This window comes from Netta rufina, assembly GCF_964035555.1.
Source record: "Netta rufina genome assembly, chromosome: 23".
NCBI classification, from domain to species: domain Eukaryota; kingdom Metazoa; phylum Chordata; class Aves; order Anseriformes; family Anatidae; genus Netta; species Netta rufina.
The window spans coordinates 5592922-5615781 of record NC_140147.1 but is presented as its reverse complement, the minus strand read 5'-3'; the positions used below and the strand labels follow the sequence as shown (position 1 = coordinate 5615781).

At 48.3% G+C, this 22860-nt stretch overlaps 1 protein-coding gene across 7 annotated transcripts in view; it reads left to right on the top strand.

Moving 5' to 3' along the window:
- The first annotated feature begins 310 nt into the window (after window positions 1-310).
- The window catches only part of PUM1 (pumilio RNA binding family member 1), a 71168-nt gene continuing 48618 nt past the window's right edge, over window positions 311-22860 (top strand). For all 7 annotated transcript variants that reach the window (XM_084300662.1, XM_084300667.1, XM_084300666.1 and 4 more), the window contains exons 1-3: window positions 311-406; window positions 3033-3406; window positions 17672-17740. In XM_084300662.1, the coding sequence (XP_084156788.1) occupies window positions 3044-3406; window positions 17672-17740 (432 nt within the window). In that variant the 5' untranslated portion in view covers window positions 311-406; window positions 3033-3043. The remainder of the gene's footprint in view (window positions 407-3032; window positions 3407-17671; window positions 17741-22860) is intronic.

The window sequence follows — 22860 nt, the reverse complement described above, 5'->3', positions numbered from 1 at the left end:
CATTTTGGGGGAAAAAAACACGGAAAATGGCGTTGGGGAGCAGCGGGTGGCGAGGGCCCGGCGCGGGGAGCTGCAACAACCGGGACGCGGCGGCGCCGCGCGGGGCCGGCCGCCTTCCACGGGCTGTGCGGGACGGTCCCCGGCCTCCGGTTGCCACCCCTAAGCCCACGGTCGCCATCCCCGGGCTTCGGTCGCCATCCCCGAGGCCCTCTGGCCGTCGGCGGGCGGCGCGGAGCCGTCCCCGGGCCGCGGCCCCTCAGCCGGGGCCGGCCTCGCCTTCCCGGCATGCAGCGCGCCGCCCGTCCCCAGTGGGCCGCCATGTTGTCGGAGTGAAAGGCCGGGGGAGAGGCAGGCGGCGAGCGGCCTGGGGGGGGCCGAGATCCATCTTCATCCTACCGCTCCGCCCGTGAGTACCGGCACCGGAGCGGGCCCGCGGCGCGCCGCGAAGCCCAGCGGAGCCGCCGGTGGGGCCATATTGGCGGGGGGGCCGGGAGGAGCGGCGCCAGGCCGCCCCGAAGGCGAGCGGTGGCGGCGGGGCGCCCCGGCCGGCTCGGCGCCTCGGCCGGGAGTCGGGGCCGGGCCCCTTTTGTTAGCGGGGAGCGGCCCCCGGAGGGGTGGGGGGCGGCGATTCGGGGCCCGGTGTGGGTTTGGGGGGCGTTGTTTTGGGGGGGGGGGCGTTGTTTTGGGGGGCCTCGTCCCTCCCCGGGGGGGCCGCGGCCCCGCTTTGTTGGCTGGGGAGGAGCTGGGGGGGAGGTGGGGGGGACTTAAGGGGGAATTGGGGGGAGATTGGGGGAAATTGGGGGGGTTGGGGGGGGTCGGAAGGAATTAGGGGGGTTTGGGGGGAAGCTGGGGAGGTTTGGGGAGGAACTGGAAGGAATTGGGGGGGCCCTGGAGGGCCCTAACAGGCAGCGGGGACGAAGGGGAGGGAGCGAAAATCCAGACAATACTTTTGGGATGCGCTGGGTGACCCTGGGGGGGTTGTGGTTTTTTTTTTTTTTCGTTTTTTTTTTTTTTTTTTTCCTTTTTTTCTTTTTCCCCCCCTGCTTGTTTTTCTGGCTTTCTCTTAATCACAGTGTTTGGCCATTTTTAATTACACGCTTGCGATTTTTAACAGGAGATTCTTGTTTTTCGCCCCATCGGGAGAAATACTTGGTTTGTTGTTTTATTTTTATTTTTTGTTCTGTTTCAGTGCATTTTTTTTGTTTTTGTTTTTTGTTTTTTGTTTTTTTCTTTTGGTCAGTGTTTAATAACTTTGTTCTGAGCAGAGGTTTTATTAGACAGATCATGAGTAAGGAATTTCCTTTATTAAGAGTGAGGGAGGTGGGGTAAGGGGTAGAATTTATCTTACGATGTTTTAATGGTGGCTGGAGCGGTTGGGCTGGCTATCGATTTACCCACTTCCTGCTGGGTCTCCCTGGGTTTTAAGGAAAACACAAGCTTTAACGTTAAAAGTTCTTGTAGGCCACACGGCTCTCAAACAATGGGTAGGCAGCTTTAATTTCCAGCCTAACTTTCAGAAAAAAAAAAATAAATATAAAAATCACTGAAACCCTCTCACCTAGCCCATGATTTAACTTCCTGAAGCGCTCCTCGGGTGCTGATGTGAGTTTTTTAACGTTGCCTGGAGTTTTTGGAGGAGCGTCGGGGTCTGAGCACAAAGCTGGGCTCTCTGCGGCTCGGAGCTGCCTGGCGGGGAGACGTCGCTGCTCGCACTTCAAACTTGCTCCGTGATGTCTGCGAAGTTCTGTTGGTTGTGGAGAGTCTCATAATCTAAACTATTTGCCTCGTAATGATAACACAGAGCAGCTTATTTACATACTATGTTTTTTTTTCTGGGGAAAAGGAAAGCTGCCTGCTTCAAGTGCTTTGTAGCCGTGTTCTCTCAAAATCTCCGACTGCTCTGCCTTTGTTTGTAGATGTGTAACTTTTCACGGGGAGCTGTTTATGCAGGAGAGGTTTATTGCATATTTTTGCTAAGAGTTTGGAAATGAAAAGGGCCCTGGTAGCCATTAGCTCTTTGCAGCAGTAGGTCTTGCAGCTGCTGGGTAGCTAATGAATGTGCGTTGTGTAGGTGACTGAACGTGTTTCTGATGCTCTGTGCGCTTTGAATGACAGTATTCAGCTGTCTGCTACATTTAACATGGCATTTCTATAAAAACACATCTTGGAACTAAACTTGAACTACCCAGAATGCTCCTTTCCCCTTTGCTCCCTTTCAAAATGTCTCCTTTGCCAAGTTTTCTCTCTTGTTTAGAGCTGCCTCGTCTATATTCGACGAAAGAGGAAGCTGCTTGGAGTAGGAGTTGCCTGTGCAGAAATTCGTAGTACCTTTACCGGATCTTGTCTGAGATTGTCTGGAGGCTCAGACGACGTGATTTTTATAGCAGTGCAGTTCCTAACGAGCTGCGTGCAGATTGAACAGCCGAGGTAGCAGGGCAGCACCCGTAGTGTTAGGGACCTCATTAAGCAAATAAGCAGAAATCCAGAATTTTACGAATTTTAAGTTTGCATTTAAAAAGAACAAAACTTGCCAGGATACTTTGTGTTGGCTGAATGAGCGCCTGGTACTACAGTGGCACTCCTGCCTTGATTGAGGACCTGCCTTGTAATTTGCAAGGTGTAAACAAGGACGGCAGGCACTGGCGGTGCAGTTTGTGTCACGCGGTGTGTTCTTGGGGATTTTTTTCTCCTAGTTTTGTGGCAGCACTTCAGTCGGTGTCCTGTCCGTCGCATAAAGCGACGTGCTGCTTTCAGTGTCACGGGCGCCTTACGTGAATCCCGTGCGTGCTGACGAGACCTGAGAGCACAAAATGTGGGAGTTCTGTGTGTTGGTACCTGGTGTCACGTGGAGTTGCTAGGTTAATAGAGCAACTGGCGGTGTTGTTAGGAGTCGGACGTGGCCTCGTGGCCATTCCCCTCGGTTCCAAGGGGGCTGTGCTGCTGAGCGTACGAAGCCGAAGCTGCGAGGATTTAATGTTCCCTTTTCCTTCTCCCTTTCTCTCTGTCTCGCCTCCCTCCCCTCACCCCCGTAGGTGTTGGTGGAATGAGCGTTGCGTGCGTGTTGAAGAGAAAAGCAGTGCTCTGGCAGGACTCGTTCAGCCCCCACCTGAAACAGCACGCTCAAGACACAGCTAATCCCAACATGCCTGTTGTACTGACATCTGGAGCAGGGTCCCAGGCTCAGCCGCAGCCAGCTGCAAATCAGGCACTTGCAGCGGGGACGCACTCCAGCCCTGTTCCCGGATCCATAGGAGTCGCAGGCCGCTCCCAGGACGACGCAATGGTGGATTACTTCTTTCAGAGGCAGCATGGTGAGCAGCTTGGGGGAGGAGGAAGTGGCGGAGGCGGCTATAATAACAGCAAACATCGCTGGCCTACTGGGGATAACATTCATGCAGAACATCAGGTAAAAAAAAGTTAAATGTTTCCAAACCGAGCACGTGAACGCACCGGGCTTGTGATAGATGCTTTTAATGACTTTCTTTTTCTTTTAAAAAAAGCTTAAGGTGTTTTTTGTGTGGTTGGAATTACAACAGTCCTACTTCTTGTTTTCTCTTTTCAGGATTGCAGTGCCTTGCTAGCTATAAACTGAAATGTTTCTGCTCTAGACGGTGTTGAAATCCCAATCCTCTCTCTGACAGTCGAATGCATGTTTGCAAAATTTATCGTTCTCTTTATTGATTTTTTCCTTGTTTCTGTGTGTATGTGTGAACCAGTTTAGCAGTGACTGCTGCTGCTTTTCAGATCTGTTGCTGTAGTTAAATAATTCTTATGTAATGCTATTACAAAACTGCCAATGCATCTAGGTTGAGCTTTTACCATTCCCAATATCGAAAAACACAGTTCTGGACGTTGCTCGTGGTGTGTACTTCCCTGGTTTTCTTGCTTGTTTGTTTTGGGTTGTTTTTTTTAATGTTCTAATTGGGAGGGGAAGGTGCCACCAGTGTGCTCAGCTGAACTGAGAAGAGAACAGCGCAAAGAACATCATGAAACAACAGCACTTGTACAAACCCGCCTAACTCAGGGACTTAACGTTTCTAAAAGGGTAGTGGGCCAAAACATGCCTTGGTAGTAGTGTTTACTAGAAGTCCTTTCAGTAGTTGCATTGTCAGATGTGCTGCGACTTAAGCGAGCGCATGAGTCACTCTGGCTTGCCGACTGTGACCTGTAAGTAACTCGTCAAACACAGCAGTGAGCTAAGGAGACGTGCTTCCTCTGCTGAGGGTGGCACGAGAGCAGAGCCGAGGTGTAAGCACATTTTTAAAATGTATGATTCCCACAAATCTATTCAGAGCAGCAGACACAAAGCTTTTGCAACCTTTATTAATATCTCCTGCCTCTAATTTTTAAAATAAAAATGATCAAGCCCTTGTGCCTCTGCTGTGCCTCCCCGGGGGATGTGTTGTCATCCGGACCATTTAAAAGCAAACATTGCAGGGAATTTTGCAACCTCACTGAAGTCAGCGTGTACATCAATAGAGAAGAAAGCCCAAGTGCCCTGTTAATTTGTTTTGTAAGAAAACCCATATAAAATGCTGCCGTGTGAAATAAGCAGCTGGAAGAATATTGTAGTTATTCCCTTCTGTGGAAGCACAGTGCTGAGTTAAGTTATCCTTCCACAGGAGATAACTGTTGAAATGAGATGCAGTTTTATCAGTTAACTAAGCTTTCAGTCACTAAATGTACAGCTTGTTTCCAGAGACAGAGATGGAAGAGATTTGAATGTGCTTTAAGCAAAAGAAGCAATAAGCAAAAATTCTTCCTTGGTGGTTTTAACTTGTAGGTTTTAAAGTAAAAAACTGTCTTGTGGTCTGATGTGGAGATGTTTAGGCAGGAGCTGCTGTTGTTTGGTTATTTGTGTAAAGATGACTTTATAAACTGAAAGATGTGTCATAAAATTCTTAGTTCTGTTTTCCTTCAACTTTCATCTTCCTTTCTCTGAAAACCACTAAAAGCAAAGAGGACTCATGAGAGGTGGAGGGGGTGAGGTGGGGTGGACCTCGCAGGCATTACAAATTGCACTGGCATTTGAACTCTTTTTACTGCATTCTTTTATAGTCAGGAGACTTAAAAACTCTCCCTGAAAGGATGCGACCTGTCCTCACAGTGGCTGATGTGCTGCTTTTCCTCAGCTTGGTTTTATTCAGAAGGTTCTTGAACCCAGTGATACAACCACTTGTGGCACTTACTGGGGAAAAACCAGCATGCACCAGTTTGAAGAAACTTTAAAAAACCATGCACGTAATCTTTGAAGGCAGAACAGTTCTGAGAAGATTGTCTGGGTGGAATATACCTGCAAGATTAAGCCCCAGATGCTGTGCGTGGTGCTTTCTTTTCTTTTTTTTTTTTTTTTTGTTTCCACATGTTCTGTGACCTGATGCTTAAGCAATACTCACCCTAATGTAGTTAAGTTGGAACCGTCTGTCCTATTTCCTGGGGGTTTGTCCGTCAGCTGTAATGTATTTGCTCTTCAGTCCTGGTGTTTTGCATTTTGTGTCCATCCTTAAACCAATCTTTGTGTTTAATTTCTTCGAAGTTAGCTCTGAGATGGGGCAGTAACCCTTTGTGCTGGTGTCTTATGCTGTATACACCAGTGATTGGTCTTTTTAAGTACAAATTTCTTGCTTCAGCCTTTCTCGGATGCCTTTTTTTCTGCAGTTCTTGTTGCTTCAGGGTTTTATCATGGGAAGCAGAACGCAGGATACATGTAATCCTGATACTGCCATTCCTTTTGACTTTTTGGCCACCTCTGCATGTGTTTCTTAAATTATAAGTTCCTTGGAGCGGGAACTAGTCTTATGCATACAAAATGGTTTAATTCAATCTGGGCTTAATCAGGGTAGAATTGAATTTGTCCTTCAAGAACAGAAGAAGTGGAAGGAAGTGGTGGGACGTGCAGAGAGGTGGGGCATCCTTCTGGAGGTCTGCTGGGTCCTGATTTCTTGGAGATCAGGATACATTTGTATTACTGGACACTTGATTTAAAACTTCCAAATATACTGCAACTGTAGCCCTTCTCGTTGCCTCCAAGACTGGTTAAGAAAATCAGTAGCTAAAAGATAATGGAAAGTCAGAAAAACTAATTATAGGGTAATATAGGTTAATGTTTGCCTAGAGCTTAGGACCTCGTAATTAAAGGTAGAGGGATTTTTTTTAATTGTTGAATCCCAGTTTTCTTCTTTATGTATGGAGACAAGCATCTGTCCCTGTCTGTTGGTGATAATACTCCAGTGGTTTTACAAAATGATAGTATTTCATCATGTGTTATTAAATGCTTGAGTGCTATGAGTCAGAAGTTATTTACACTATCTTTGCTTTCCATTTTTTATTGTGCTGGCTGTTTCTCTCATCTGTTTGTCCTTTGACTAGCAGCTCTGAGAATTGAGCTGTGAATGTCTTTAACAGTGATGACTGAAGAAAGTTTTTTTTCTGCTCCCTAGAAAGTAGGTAATGTCCTCTTGTTGTAAACAGGCGGAAAGTTCCATTTCTTTTATATTTTATCCAAAAAGTTACCTTCCCTTTGTATTTTTGCCTTCTCCTTAAAAGGAAAAATGTTATATGGTAATACAAAATTTAGGAATTGAAGATACTTCTGTCACTTTGCATATTTAGTTGATAGAGACACGGCCTCTGTCTAAATAGCTTGCGCTGTAAGTCCTTCAGCCTCAGCAGGAACAAAGAGGTGATGTTGAAATTCGACTTCTCCTAGACTTGAATGCCTGAACTCCTGAACAAACTTCCAGCTTTCTGCAGCTACAGGCATTTAAATTGTCAGACTCTTACATGGAGGACCCTTCTGCCAGCTGGGTCCTGGCTGCAGGACGTACGTTTTCCCCCCAGAAGCAGCCAGATAAGGCTGAGTGTCAGTGTCTGCCAGTGATTCTGAGATTCAAACCAAGGCTGTAACTCATCTGCAGTGCCTCACGACTTCAGGCTGTGTGGGCAGACTGCTCGGCTAGCTGCACTAGGGTGTTTTTATGCTGTTTGTCCTGCAGAAAATGGTTGGGGACCTGAACTTCCCTTTGCAGGGGTGAGTGGAGAGGTACAGGGTGGTTCCTGACCACTAAGGGCCCAGCTTGGATTTGACTTGCTTATGGAAGTCGCCTGTCTCGTTAAAAATCCAGCCAGCCACACATTCTCCTGAGGGAACTGAACAGGCAGTCGAGACGCTCAGCTGGGAGAAGTTATCAACACCGAGCAGGCTTTTAGGGAAATTGGGTGGGTTTTCTTGGATGGGGTCTCCTGTGGCTTGTTTGCGTGCGTGCATGTTCTTGAACTGGAGCAAAGAGAGTTTCTCTGGTGGTGGTCCCTCCTGAATTGCAGTAAATGGATATACTTAGACTGTCTGAATTGCAGTTAGAGTAATATGGGAGTTGCTTAGTAGAAGCAAATGATTTGAGGGATTAACTTTCTTTGAGAGCATGTTTAATTAATAATTTGAGACAATAGAACTCTGCAGGGATCATCTTCTTGAATGTGGGGAATTTTTCACATGCAGTTGGTGAAGAATAGTGAGAGCAACACGGCTGGAACCGGGTTTTCTGCTCGGATTTGCCCTCTGGCAACGTGGCTGCAGCTTCTGAACTGAGAAGTTGCATTGGAGTGGAGACAGAAGGTGATTCTGGCAGCAGCCCTCATAGAGCACAGCTATGCCAGCTGTGGTGCTGCGCAAACGTCTGGATGTGGTGGCACCTAACATTGGGGTGCCTGCTGGCTGGCACCGTTACCAGGAGATGCCTTGAAGTCGTGGCAGGGCCCTCTGCAATGATCGTGGAAGCTATGGAAGCCACAGTGTTCCTCCACAGTGAATCCCATTCAAGTGACCAGATTTTGTCATCTGTCTGTGGAAGGCACCCTTGTGGTCTAAATAATTTGGCTAACTGGATGTGCGAGAGGTGAGGGCACCCAGAGACTCCTCTGGGTGCCACAGTGCATGGCTCTGTTCCTGGGCCTTTTCTCACCTAGGTTTCATTAAGGCTGTTGAATTTGGATGCGATAGCTCCAGGTATCACAGTCAACTCATGACGGCCTCTCTTACATGAACGCGGGGTGACCGTGCTCCTTTGATCCCAGGTAATGCAGACCAGTGCCCTCCTGAACTGAAATGCCTGGTTTGGCTGATGTATTTCACGGTGTTCCTCTCTAGTGAAGGAGAGGGGTGTCTTGGAGGAGGGGATTCAGAGCATTTAACTGAGTTTTCTGCGTTATACTGCCCTTTGGAAACCCCTGCTGGGGTCAGGGGCATGAGTAGCTGGCCGCGTTCTGTGTTTGTAGCTGGGTGCTGGGAAATCCTTTCCCTGTGGGGGAGAGGGGAGTGGGAAACAACCCTGACATTTTCAGGAAGTCACTTTAAGAGTTTGTTCCCCATGAAGCTGGGGGTCTTGCTGTCCCTGCCAGGCAGTTGCAAGCTGTCTGGCCGTAGCCATGTTGGTGTGAGCAGCCCGGCAGCGGTGTGTCGGCTTTGTGGTCGCTTCCTTGCTGCGGCGCTAGCTCAGGAAGAGCAAGAGATTTTCACACTATTGAACTCGCAGATTTCAATGCTTCGGTAAGACTTCAGGTATTTCAGTTAATACGTGGTGCCCAAGCGTGCTTTGAAAAGAGCTTTGTTGGAGTGCAGTTTCTACTTGTTTTCTTCCTCCCCTGTATCCAGCTTTGGCTTCCACTTACCCGCTCTCTTGTGGTTTGAGTTGGTGTGGCCTATCTGGGCTTCTGCAGAGCAGGTTGTGATACCCGTAGCGTTTTTATAAATGGGTGCCTGTTACAGAACAGAAACTTCACACAAGATGGCAGCCGAATAATCCATCCCCGGGAGTGCCGCAGTGGTAAATGTACACAGTGAAGTTTGACCACTGATCAGAAATCTCCTTAACAGAGCTGTTCCAGAGCACTGAACGCGGTGATGCTTCTGAGGACTGGTGCAGGTTTGTGTCTAGGTGTATGGTGAGAGGATTTTAAGGCTGTCTTCTCCGAATGATGTTCTTGCAGGTCTGTGAAGAACAAACTTGCCTTTGTTTGCGGATATCATGTGATGCTGCACTCCCTCTCCTCGAGTGATCTGCTCAAAGATACTGTGTTACTCCTCTTCCTTTGTTAAGGGCAACTTTTGTTCTAAGGCAGTTGTTTTTATTGGGAGCATCTGCCTTTGTTATTGTCTCGTACTGAAGCTCTGCTTTAGCCCCTGAGCCTGTAGTGGGGTAAAACTCGACTGGTTGTAACCCCCCAAATGAGTCCCTCGCCCTGCTGCAAGCAGTCAGCGTGGCAAGGAGCTGCTTGAGTCTGTTTCTGACAGCGGTACTGAGCTTGGCACCGGACTGACACCTCACTGGGTCCCTTGTTTACACCTCTTCCCCCTCTGAACTTAAACCTCAGAAGGTGAGAGTGAAAGGAAGAGCCCTCCAGGGGTCGGACGGGGCAGCCCTCCGTGGGGTGCTGAGTGCCTGCACACAAACGCCGACCTGAGCGCACGTCCCCAGGTACTGCCAGCTCCAGCGGGGCAGAATTAAGGTCGCCTCTTCTGTAATCTAATATTTTGGAGATTTGTGCCCCAACAATACGTGCCCAAGACATCAGAGGGTAACCTAAATTCCACGTTAATGAAGTGCTTCCCTCAGTGAATAAAATGTGAAGAAAAACATAATTAGCTAACTAAGCTGCGCCATGCTGAACGGCTGCCTTTCTTGCGTTTATTTCTGTACCCTGAATCATTAATCATCTTGGCTACATGCCACGCAAAGCATCAGCCAATCTGTAATTTCAATAGCTTTTTGCTTCGAGTGCTAATGGTAGTAGCAATTCTAACGATGAGCCCTTTACTACAAAAATAGTAGTTAAACCACCTAATCCTGCCTAATACTTGTGACTTCACGTTCTCTCTTTACTGACTATTGTTACAGGAGAGGACTAAAAATAGTGCAGTAATCAGTTGGTGGAACAACAAATTTTAACCCTGGATCTAGCTGTTAGTGGAAAGCCTGTTGTTGAGTGTGTGCTGCTTTTCTTATTGTCAGCTGGTAAATACTTTTTTTTTTTTTTCCTAGGTACTATATATAGTGTGCATGCATGCAAAGCAGATTTTTTTTTTAAATAACGTGCTACAAGAGCTGTTCAAACAAGACAAATGCAGGCAGTCTCCCACAGCTGAGCAAGAGACATTTGTTTCCATCTGAAATTTGTAAACCCTTGGTGATAGTTAATTTAAAAGTCTTTAACAACTTGTAAGTATATAAATCAGGTGCTACAAAGTATTTAGGCTGTTAAACCACTTGAAGTTACCTTTTTTGTTTCCCCCTTCCCTCTCTCCATTCTAAGAATGTTTTAATCAGGCAGCTGTTTGAGTATTTCTGTTTCTTGTCCTTACTGTCCTAATCCTGGCATTCGTGGAGTAATGTTTACTTTCTTGAGAAATGTTTCAGCAGAAAATAAAAGTATTTTCCCCCTCATTACAAATTGAGCAAGACTTAAATTGTGGGAGCCTAACGAATGGAAACTTTTCAAGACACTTGCCTTTTCATACTTGCACATGAGTTAAATAAATATCCAAGAAATAATCACACTTTGAGGTTATGTGAGCACCTGTCAGGTACCTGTGCAGACTGAGAGCTTGGAATGTTATTGATCTTCTCACAGAAACAAACACACAAACACTACTCATTTTAAGAGCAGAGAAATCACAGTTTTCTCTCCTGCCAAGTACAGCAGTAAGGTGATTTCGTGTATTACTCTGCAGGAGTAGAAGAGCAAACCAAGTGGTCTCAGGACAGGGAGGAGGTCGGTGCATCAGCACTGGGCAGAGCTTAAAATACAATTTTTGGAGGGCTTCCTGCGGGCTCGCCGAGAGCACAGCAGCAAAGGCCGAGCATTTCCCATGGATTTGTGGTCCTAGGGCCCTGCCCCTGCCTCTGCCTGTGCTGTTTGCCAGGACGGGAGATAAGGGGCTCTGGGCAGAGTGCTCAGAGCTTAGGGCAGAGTCTGTGGGATGCCCTGGAGTTCCTTCGCTTGGCTGGCAGGGCTGAGGGCAGCAGTCAGCCCTGTAATTTACTGCACATCAAAGATATTCTGGAAGCAGCCACTGGCGTGTTCCAGCACAGCCCAGTCCTGCCCTCGCAGTGCCCGGCCTCGCGAGGGTTTAGCAGATGGAGGCCTGGGTGCTTGCCTGCTGGTTGGAGGGGGAAGGAGAGCTGTGACCCGGGGCAGAGGCGAGGAGGAGTGGAGGAGCCTGGTTTAAGAAAGTGCTGGGGAAGGAGAAAGGGAGCCTTTGAAATGGGGCCGCAGAGCTTCAGGGGGAGGGGGAATGGGGAAACTGGAGTTGGAGCTTGCAGAAGCAGCCTGCTAGCTTGCTTTGGTTACCCAATGTAATGTAATTGGCTTAGTAGGAATAGATGGTTTCAATCCTCCTCAATCACCGGTGCTGCTAATAATGCAGACATTTGGTCTCTTTAACATCGTACTAAGTACAAAAATAAAAACCAATCCCTCAAGCTTCATGGTGTGCTCTTAGAGATGATTTTTATTTATTTATGGATCATTGGCAGTAACTGTCTGGGTAGTTTTCAGAGAGAAAGCTGCTTTTCCACCAAAGAACTTTTTTTACCACTATGTTGTTTTTTTTAATTCGACCCCAGTCCCTCTTACAGGGAAATGTTCCTTGCATGAGGAGAGGAAGAAGAAATCCTGTGACTCTCCATTGTGATTAAGGATGAAATTTAGCTTTTGTTAGTTTTGCAGCATGTCAGTCTCAGTGAATATGAGCTCTGTAGAAATGAGGATTCCTCAGTCTCTAAGGCCAGCGTGCGATCCCCGGAGCTACCTGCAGATCCCGGAGCGTGGTGCAGCGTTACCTTTGCATTCGTATGTAAAGGACACCTGAGGAGTCTGTAGCGCCCGTGCTTGTTTAATGTAAGGTACGGTGTTACCTTGGATTATTGACATTAATATTTACTTAAAATTACAATTCAGCTACTTTGCTGGTAGCTATCACTGCTGGGGGAAAAACACATTTCTGGAATGCATTTCTAGAAGCTGCAGTGCCATTTCTCCTGGCGCTGGAGATGGGGAAGGTAAATACACTGGTGCCCTCCTGTTAATTTGGTAGGTCCTTCAAGTCCCTGTTTAGTAATCGCGAGGACAGTTCAGGGCCCCGGTTCCTGTTAATTTAGCTGACTGCAGAATTCCTTTTGACAAGTGCCATTTAGCCCTGTGGGCCTTGTTGTTTGCTGGGTTAAATTTAACAGCAGGTTTAAGCTGGCAGCACAGCGTGCCCGCTAGGTGCTTGGCTTTCGGGTGGGTTTGCGCCCAGCTTGCTGGGGGCGATGCTTCTGCAGGGAACCCGTGGACCCTGCCCGCTGCTCCTGGGGTCACAGCTCCCCAGCACTGCTTTGTGCCAGAGCTGTGCCACAGCTGGGTCTGTGACAGCGTCCTTTGGGGGCCCTGGGGACAGGGAAGAGAGCTTTGCCTGGGTTTGTGCGTGCCGGGTCTGGCACCAAATGGCAGAGCGCAGCTGCTGGTTCACTGCCGCCCCCATTTCTGCTGCGTCCATGCAGTGAAGTGCTCCAGGTACGGGCAGGGACTGGTGTCTGGGTAGTTTGGGAGTGAGGAAACAGTTGTTTTGGAGTTGTTGTCATTCAGTTTTGCAGTGATGAGGCCCTCGGATCTAATTGAGAGGGGGGAAAAAAAGAAGTGATTGCCCTGTGTGAGCTGGCTCCCTGGCAGGACGAGCTGCTCGAGGGGATGCAGAGCCCGGCGTGGGGCTGCCGGGAGGCTCTGCTGCTGCGTAGGAGGCTGAGTTTTGAAAGTGGCCATTGACCTAGAGATAAATCGGTTTGCCTTGCTGAAATCTGCAGTGGCAAAGAGTAGAAAGTGTTCTGCTTTGTCTCGTCCTCTCCAGAGCAGGCGGTGGGCGTCAGCACTGTGGAAACTTGGAAGGGCCGGGGTTCCTCCATGGCCTCACGTGGCTGAGACCAAGGGGCTTTGATTCAGGGGACTGAAAACAAGAACTGGAGGTGTGACCTGGAGTGACCGTGTGCTGAGCCATGCAGCTGAATCCTGCTTCATTTTTTTTTTTTCAGAGCAAAGGTGAAAATGGGTTAAGAGGCTTTGGAGAGGCTGGGGTGAAGCAGCCCCGGGGTTTGCTGTAGCTCCTCAGCAGGGCACACGGTCTGGGGCACGCGAGGAAGCAGCTGTGAGCTGGAGCGTGCTCCAGTGACACACTTTGGTATATTGGTGTGCATGGAAATCGCTCTCCTTGAATGAGATCCTCATTAAGTTTGAGATTTACATAATTCCTGAGCGTGCAGGCAGCGCAGCGTGAAGGTGAGGAGCGCTCCCGTGCAGTGACATCGCGTTGTAGCGCTCATTCAGGAGCTGTGCTTCTGACAGACGGCCTGAGTGGTGCTGAGCTGGCTTCAGAAGCGAGCTTGCTGGCTTTCTGTGCTACCAGAGAGTGGAAGCACTCCTCAGAGGGGGTCAGGAGGTGTCTGTTCTGTGGGGCTGGTAAGGACGGGCACGTTGTTTCACTCTGCAGAGGCACGGTGCCGCGAAGAGGCTGCCGTGGGGCTGGGAGCAGAGGCTGGATGTGTAGGATCCCTTACACGGTGGCTGTGGCAGAGGCCTGACCTCTCCTTGTGCGATTCCCGACGTTTCTCGGGGTCACCTCTTCCTGCAAGGAACCAGGTTAGCATGTCACACACAGATAGCAGGGCACTGCTTCCTTGGGCAGCCGGTTTATCTTGGCACGGCCTGCTGGACTTCTTTCAAAACTCGCGATCAGTGAGAGAACCAGAGAACCAGACTTTATGGTAATCAAATCTCGTACGCAGCAGTGCTAACCTGTGAATGAGCTCTGCCTCAGTGCAGCTCCTCCTTTCCAGTGCTTGCACCATCGTGGCTGTCTCACAGGTCTGTGCTCGTTCTAGGCCAGGGAGAGTTAGCAGGAATAGATCCCGGTGAGGTGCGAGGCCATCTGTGTGTTTCAGTTAGCAGAGTGCGGCCTGCCTCTTGGCATACGAAGGTGTAAGCACTCGTGGCTTTGGTCTTAAGCTCTGCTGGTCCCGAAGGTGTTTGTTCTTTGACAGGGAAATAAAGGAACTCTGCTATTTGTGCACGTCGTGTGAGAAAACAGGCTGAAGAGGTGTTGCTGTTTGATATTGTAAAAGCGGGAAAGAGGTCTTTGCAAGTGGAATAATAAGACTATATTGCAAACAAATCAATGAGATGATCAGGAGAAAGAAAGGAATGATGTGACTGAGAGGGGGCCTCGATATTGGTGGTAATGGGCTGTTAGAGCAGCCGGTACGTGGAAGTCAAGACAGGGACCTGATTTAGGAAATAGTTTTATCCATAATTGGCAGGATTGATCATAGGAGTGTGACATAAATATCTGAAATGGATGATTTCTCCTGTTACCTGATATACCTGACAGCAGACAGAGAAGCTGAAACCTTTTTTAATAGTGACTGGAGCAGCTTTGGGAAGGACGTGGTGGCAGCCCATTTTCCCCATGTATCACTTTGTGGGGAAGGCTGGGATCTGCAGGCTGTGAGGTGTTTGACAGAAGGCTTCCTTCAGACCTTCAGCAGTAAAAATAACAGTGCTCAGTTAGGTGTGCAGTCAGACTAACCAGGTGTGAAGCAGGCACTGGGCTTTTGTGGTTCTGCTTTTTGCCTTCTGCCACTCATCTCATCTCAGCCCCTGTATCCCTCGGTGCTGCTAAACCCACTGCAGCTCTCCTGGCAGCGTTCTGTTGGAGACAAACGCGCTTCTCCACTTGGAAATGGACAAATGGTCAGCACTGTGAGGAGAGCTACCTATGCTTACTGGTCTGTAGCCCTTCAAAAACCATGACGATGTAGCAGCTGATGTTTCTCCGTGGAAGATCTTGAGCTTGCATTGGAGGTGTTCACCATTTTAGAGGTGATGGTGGTGTTAACAGTTGCACCAGCTTTAGCTTCTCTGCTACCAATCCAGCCAGCGTGGGAACGTGGCTTCCCACTCGGATGTAAATCACGTCCTTGTGCTGCTGTAATTGGTTTGACTCGGTGATAACATGGTTTCCTACTCAGGACAAATGCTCAAACAAGACACCTCTGAAAATGTTCTTGCATCTAACACAAACAAAACAGCGATTCTAGCGTTTTCTTAAATGAATTATGTTTGGTAGAGCACAAGCAACCTTGTAACACACCAAAATGCTGTAAAAAAGCAGGGAGGAAAGGGGCTGAGGCAAGAAGGAGAGTTCTTGTTCCAAGATTACCTTCATAACCTGAGCGGGGATCACCGGGGATGTGCGTGCAGCTGAAGCTGGGGAGGGGAATTCATGTTGGCAGCCTGGAGTCACTGGGGCTGGGACGTGACCAAAATAAAAAAGTCTCTTAAATTCCTTGCAGAAATCTGAAGACTTGTAGTGATAATATCTTTCTTGTAGCTTTCTTTTAAGGTTCCCATAGCATAATATCCACCTCTGGGAGTGCATTTGTTTTGGTGAAGCAGGGGGGACACAAAGCAGCCTCTTTCTGCGTTGTCACTGTCTACAGCCCTGCGAGTCCTGGATCGGTGCCACCGTGGCTGCATCTGTGGTTTGCTGGGACATGGCTTTAGCAGTGAGAGTAATGCACATCACCCACCAAATCTTTGTTTAGCCTCTCGATTCCTCACGTCTCATCCAAATAATAACGTGCTACTGATGGGCTCTTGTGGCTTAGCGTGACTGGGGGTTGCTGCGTTTTCCGCGAGTTCGGCTGGAAACGCTTCGCAGAATTTCCTGCACGAGGCAGCCGAGGCGCATTAGCTGGCAGATGAGCGGTGGGGTTGGCAGCAGAGCCGAGTCTTTCTTGTCTGGTGCTGTAGTTTCTGGAAAGTGAAGTCCTGCTTTCTCCAAGCGTGCTCGCAGTGCGCTTCACCGCAGAACAAGGCGAGGCTGAGGCAAAACTGGAAGCACCTTTGAACCGAGAGAGAGATTAAACTCTTGCAAAGTGGCGCTGTCACCGAATAGTAACAGAATTCACACGGGAGGGGACTTTGCTTTCCTTCCATCTGATATTCTCAGATGATGTCTACTGAACCTTATCTTAAAGTAGAACCAAAAGCATGCTCACAGCGACGCCTTGACTTGGTTCTGCTGGAAATAGTAGCACGAGGATCAGGAGCCAAGGTCAGGCTTAAGCTCAGTGCACACGGTGTAACCGTATGGCACCAGCCCATTAGTGAGGTGGGGCACGGATCAGCTAAACCAATTTTTTTCCCTTTGTGCCCCAAACTGCCCAGCAGGTGCCATAACTGACCTGGCTTGGCTTGGGGGCAGCTGTGCCCAAATCTTCTGCAGGTCTGTGGCGGTGCCGTGGCTCAGCACTGTCAGTCTGCAGCGTCCCAGAGAGCTCCCGTAGAGGACCGCAGTGAGCAGCAGCGCGTGGGTTACTCATAAACACAAGTCTTATAAACTCTCACCACTGCGCCAGCAGAAACCTGTATCAGATCTGTTGGGTTGCAGGGTTATGTAAACACGGAGTAGGAGGCGCGTCGTGCTGCTGGGGTGCCATCCGAAGGGCTTGTGGCTGCTGTAATAACCTGCTCCGAGACGGCGTGGTGGCTGGCGAGGGCAAGGATTATTCCACCTCAATCCTAGCACGTAGCTGAACCTCGGTGCTTCGTCCTCAAGTCCCTAGTTAGGGCTCTTGCTTGTTGTTTTTTTCTCCTGCACATGTGCTCAGTGGCTCCTTGTGTACGGGCTTGCCCGGTGAGATTTGGGGATGCAAATCAGAAAAGTTTTCTCGTGTTTTCAGCACCATGATTTATGTAGCTAACACTCTCTGCTGCTTTTTGCTGTTCTCATTGAACCTGTTTTCATCTGATCATGATCTGCAGCAGCAGCACTTCAGGTAACTGCTCAGGTAAATGCACGGCCGTGGGTCCTCCCATGCGCACAGGGCACCAACCAGCACCTTCCCCGTGCCCCTCGGTGCCCTGCGGGGACCTGGACGGACCCCTCTGCCATTGCGCTTTTCCTCGCACACCTTGGGTCCCCTGGTATGGCCGTGGCACCACGTGGCTGCCGTGCACACCCCTTGGGAAGGAGTGAACAGTCCTGCCCCATCAGGAGCCTTCCCAAGGCCTCCTGCACCCCTGGGGTACAGTTTGTGCCTTGGGGCTCGTGGTTCAAGGCATTGGTACGGGTGTAGTAATGAACAGCAGCTGATCTCGAGACACTATTTGTTCTCTTCATCCTCAGCCTCCCACTTCACACAGTTCTGTTTCACTTAACTTGCTTTCTGTCCTCTTTTGTGTTGCTGTAAGTGGAATATAAACCTGCCTGGTTTGTGAGTCTGTATTTGATCTTGCCTGAAAGGAAATGATCCCGACTTGCTTACGCATTGACTCCCTCACCCAAAATTATGCAACTCGATGTGAAATATTAATCTTCATTATAAACTGAGCAGAGGCAGTTGTGTTAGACCTCGTGTCTTAAAATAATTGCTCATTTTGCCCTTTTTGTGCATGTATAAATAACACTGTAAGTTGGAACTTCTAAAGGTAAGTCGTCTTTCAGAGCTCAGCAGCTTTGTTGTGTGCTGCGATGTAGAACGTAGCTCAGTCTGTATCAGAAATGGCTGTAAACGGTAATTGTCATTGGAAGAAAAAAAGAGCATTTCCTGATGTATTTTTCTTACCCATCTCTAAATAGGTGCGTTCTATGGATGAACTGAATCATGATTTCCAAGCGCTTGCTCTGGAAGGACGGGCTATGGGAGAGGTAAGCGAAAGACATACAGAAAAAATATTGTGTTTTGGGGGGAGGGGGAAAATAAGAGTTTTTTTGAAGCTGCTGGTATGATTCTGAACTTGAAAGTTCTCCATTGTGGCTGTGAAGGTTGTGTGTGTGTGCTGTAACAAAATAAAAACCTGTCAGGCTAGAATGCGTCTTAGTAGGAGGAACAGCTAAGCCCTCCACCTGTTGTATCACCGACCAGCAAAATGGTGGTTGTAAAAGAACAGTTAGAAATCTGTCTTGTGACAAGTGTTACAATACTGGTAGCATGTTTATTTTGGGATCCGGTGATCTCAGACCCCGTAGTGTTGTGGGGTTTAGCTGTCTGTCATTGTCTGCTGCCCGGTTTCTGCTCCTGGCCACCTTCTGGCTCTTGCCATAAAGCGTAGGCTGTGTTTAGTGTTTGAAGTAGCTGGGCAACATAATCGAGGGTTGCAGAAGTGCTAAGTGCTTCGGACAGGTCAAAGGACTGAGCAGGAGCTGTCAGATAGTGGGTCCTCCAGTTCCAGCTTCAGAGCAAAACAGGAGGAATTACCTGAATCTCGCAAGTGCAGTGAGCAGCAGCAGATTTGGGGAACGTGACCTTTGGTTTTTCTTTGAAGAAAGAACTTGCCTATTTACGGTGACTTGGAAGAATAGCAAGTTACTTCAGTTAGCTGTTCTAGGTCCCTAGAAGTGGGATGTAAACGCTTCTTTTCCTTGACTTCTTTCCTTTCCTTTGTAGCCAGTCCCTTCAGAGGTTTGTGGAAGAACAGAGATGAGAAAATCATGTCTTGTAGGAGAGGGTTGATGTGCAGCAGGTCTGCCTCTAGCTTGCTACAGGTCTGTTTTGCTGGAGAGGCTTCCTTCCTGTGCTCCTGTCTGGCAAATTCAGAGTAGTTTTTCTGCATCTCGAGTGCATCCTATTTCTGCAGCCCAGTTTATGAACCAGGTTAAAAAGCAGTCTGTAGAATCCAGAAACGATTGGTGTGGAGGAAACGCAAAGCCAACATCTTTGGGTAGTGTGCCTCTGTCAGGTGAAGGACCTCTGTGAGTTCCTGGTGCTGGATGCCTGGCTTCTCTGCTCTTCTTCCATTCTTCTCAGCAAGATTGTAATACTGAATTGTTCAGTGTGGTGCTGTTTGGTAGGAAAATCTCTGGTTCTCTAGGTTACATTAGCCTACACGGAGACTCTTGACTAAGAGTAGATGAAGATGATTTAGAAAGGAGAAATCACGACGTTAAAAAATCCATCTAAAGCTGCTGAAAAACAGCTGATGTGCCTCCATATGAAACATGCCGGGGAATGACAGGGGTGTGAATGTTCTGTGAATCCTCCTTTTCTTTTTTTTTTTTTTTTTTTTTTTTTAACACCTCACTGGGGCAAGACGTTCGTTTTCAGATATAGAGTGTACAGGCTCTTCGAAAGCCTGCTAAGAGTAAGTATAGCACTTATTTTGTGCTTAATACAGCATTAGATCGTGCCACTTGAAACGCCTAAAGGCATTCCGAAGCTTGCTGGCTTCTACCAGCCCTGAGTGATTTCTGGAGAGAAGTGAATTTCGGGTTTTGGGGGTGGGGTGTTGGATCCGAGGTTTTCTTCACTGGATCTTTTTAAATGATGACTCATTCTTTTTTTTCCTTCTCCGTTCTTGTTACTGTGATACTGGAAGTTCTGGAGATGGCATCCTTTTGTCACTGGGCTTTTCCCCATTCTGGCGTGTCTGTTTTTTCCAGGAGAGGTGACATTTCACATTTTCTTTGTCTGAGCTAAGACACCATTTCTTATTCCTCTTAGGTTTTTCTCTGTTAGTCACTGCAGTTTCCTTTCTTTATCCATTGAATTTTCTCTGTATTTCCTGAGGTATTTCAGCACACATCCAGCTGGCCAATTTAAGGAGCTGTAAGCCGAGATCTGTGCTTCTGATTCTTACCTGCAGGAAGTGTTGATAATCTTGTACTTTGAGTTGATATTGAAAACCCTGGAGGAGAACGATGAGGAAAAGAGTGTTTATTTATACATCTGGGAAAACAAGGCATTTAGTGTATCTTTTATCTTCCCGTTGCCTTGCTTCTCAGTAAGCAATATCATAATTTTAGTGGTTTAAGGAGTTTCTGCCTCTGAACACATCAGAGCTTTTTAAAAGGGCGCTGTCAAACATTTAATGTCTGATCTGTGCTGCTGTCAAAATCCAGATAACTTTTGATTTGTGATGAACAGATATCCTAATCTGGGGAAATTAAGAGTAGTTTTTAAAAAAAACACCACAGCTTTGATCTGCAGTGCATCTCTCTCGATCTCCAGAATCCCGCTCTCCCGTTGCAGCTGGCCTTGTGCCCCCTCGCTGTCTGTGCAAGTGGCAGCGCGGTGCTTTTGGAAGTGAAGCTGAAAAGATCTGTGGAAAACCCCTTTGCCTTGCTCTGAAATGGAAACGGTTTGGTTCATGTGTAGCAGATGTGGTCAGTAATGTTAAAAGTCATCTTCCAAAGGGGACATCTGATTTCCCTCCTTATGCTTTTAGCACTTGGTCCAGATTGCTAGTAATGGAAGCATCCTGAAGTCTTCACTGGATCTGTATCCAACTCTGCTTCTCAGCAGATGTTGCACTGGAGAGTAATAAAAGAGATGGTGTCTGGCAGTTGGTGAAGCCAGAAGCAAAACGATGGAGAAGGGCATTTCAGAGAGAGCACGCAGGGGCTGCCTGGCTTTGCTGCTTTAGCACACGGACCAGAATGTGTGTCCTTGCCTCTTGTGCTGTCTTCAGAGGTCTTTGATCATGCAGCAGCGATGCTTATCTGAAGCTTAACACAAGCTATGCGAGTGTTTTTTTCTTTTCAGGCCTTCAAGACAAGGAGCTGGATGTCTGCTTTTCTTCACATAAATCCCTCTTATCTGGAGCTTAGCGATACTGAATATTCGTGCGGTGTCTTTTTGGTGTAGTGGACAGTGCAGAGAGACTGAGGTGGCATTTGTCATCGTGCATTACACGAGTTTTGAGCTGCGGAAGCATTCTTGGTTTGCTAGGTGGTTATGCTGGGCCGTGAGCCTGCAGCACTGAGCAGCTGGGTGAGCAGCGAGCTGTAACGCAATCCAGGAGGGTGGGAGGGGAATGGGAATGGGAAGACACGGGGTAGCTGGTGGGCCCTTAGCTTCAAACCTGCCAAGAATTGAACCAAAGATTTCCAAGTAAGAATATCTGGGGTAACAGCCCCGTGGTGCCTTGCAGCAGGTATCTTAATGGCAGAGGCTGAAGCAGTTTGTGTTCTCCATGTCTGTGTGCCCCTTGATGCAGCTGGTTGGGGCCTCGATAAGACCCTGCCTCCAGTGAGCAGCGCTTTTTCTGAATCACCGTGGTTGTAACGTTGGGCCCAGGCTGCTTTTATCTGGTACAAAAGCAAACAAAGCCCACGTGGCGCTGCTTTCACCAGCAGTGATCGCTCCCTTCTCATCCAGTCATCGCTGGAGCTGGGCTGAGGACTACTGGGAGGTGTGAATAATGTTTCTGTGCAGTGTTTTAGCTACCTAGTGCTAGCAGCATGAGGAACAGGAGGACGGAAGCAGTCTGTAAGCACCTGCTGGCCCAGGTGCAGGGGCTGAGCAGGAGCCCAGCAGGGATGGGGGGCCCAAACTGGTGCAGACTGGCAGCTGCTGCTCACGGCCGTGGGTTTGGTGGCATGCAGTTAACAGCACGTTGTGGCAGGGTGGATTTTTTTTGTTTAACCTTCCCCAGTGTTCCCAGACGTGACACCCTGCCTCCTGCTACGTGCAGGCTCTTCTGCCAGAGCCCTGCAAGGTGGGAGCTGGCAGGGGCTGCCCCTGCTTGGGGTCGGGGACCAAGAGCTGGGGGGTGGCACTGAGCATTCACCCCGGTGCTGCTGCCAGTGGGACGCCAGCTCTCCTTGCACGCCGCGTCTGGCCGTCGTGGCTGGTTTTGGGAGCAGTGCGCTGCTGCCCGAGTGTGACCGTGAGCTCTGCCCCCTTGTACCTGTTGCTGCGGGTAAGCCGAGTTCCCCAGCTGCTGCCGTGGGGCACAGGTGGCTTCTGTGATCGTAGTGTTCCCTTGTCTGAAGGGGATCAGTTCACTTAATTTGTCTAATTGATAATCCCATCTCGGTGGGGTCTGTACGCCCAGGCTCAGTACTTGTTGATTGTAGAATTGCTTTTGTTGATGTGTAAGTCGCCCCCCCCTCGCCTCCTCCCTCTCTGCTAAATTGAATATTGGCCTAAATCTGTAAGTCTTCTGTAAGAGGGCTTAGAAGGATTATTTTTGTACTAGATAGGGTCAATTTTAATAAATAAATAGGAAGAAAATCACCAGGGAACAAATAAACTGGTTTTGTATCCTCTGCATTTTCTCTTTTTAATTTTCAACCTGAAAAACTGGATTATTTTTACTTAAACAAGTTTTCTTTTTCTCCATTGGAACTAACAACTTTCCCTGAGGAAAAATTCATCATCTTGGCAGCCTGTTGTGTAATTCAGTACAAGATAATTACTGCCTGCTAAACCTCTAGTTTTGGATGGAGCACTACTTGACAGAGCAAGGACCCCCTTGCCATCTGTTTAAATTGTCTCTTGCTTTATTTTCCCCCTCGATATCAGTAAATACATCCAGAATACAGATGTAAATTAAACCTTAATATTCTGTTTCTTTCTGCTAATGTTACAGAGCTTTCAGTCTGAAATTTTATGCTCATCTTCTAGGGGAAAAGAGGAAATTACAGGGGGCAGAGTTGTGGTTTGCTCGTTGTGCAGTGGCACAGCGAGTATCAGAATGTTTTTTCTGCCCCTTGTTTGTGATTCAGCACAGAACTGTAAGGTGGTAGGTACAGTTCTTCAGGATGGCATTGTGAAGTGTCAAAACACGTGCACGTAACCACGTAACGGAGTAAAAGGCAGTTGAAATGAAGGATTCAGTCTCAGCTCATCCTCTAGCTAGAGGAAAGGATCTTGCTACCTTCTGTGGTAGGGAATCAGTTTGGATTTTCAAGAAAATAGCAGTGTTTGTTATAGAAGCCACCAGAATGCAAATAAAAGCGTGCTCTGTATGTGGCACTTCGTGGCAGAGCTTGTTGCTGTGGTTCATTCACACGTCTTCATGGGAGGGGTTGTTCTCTTCCCTTCC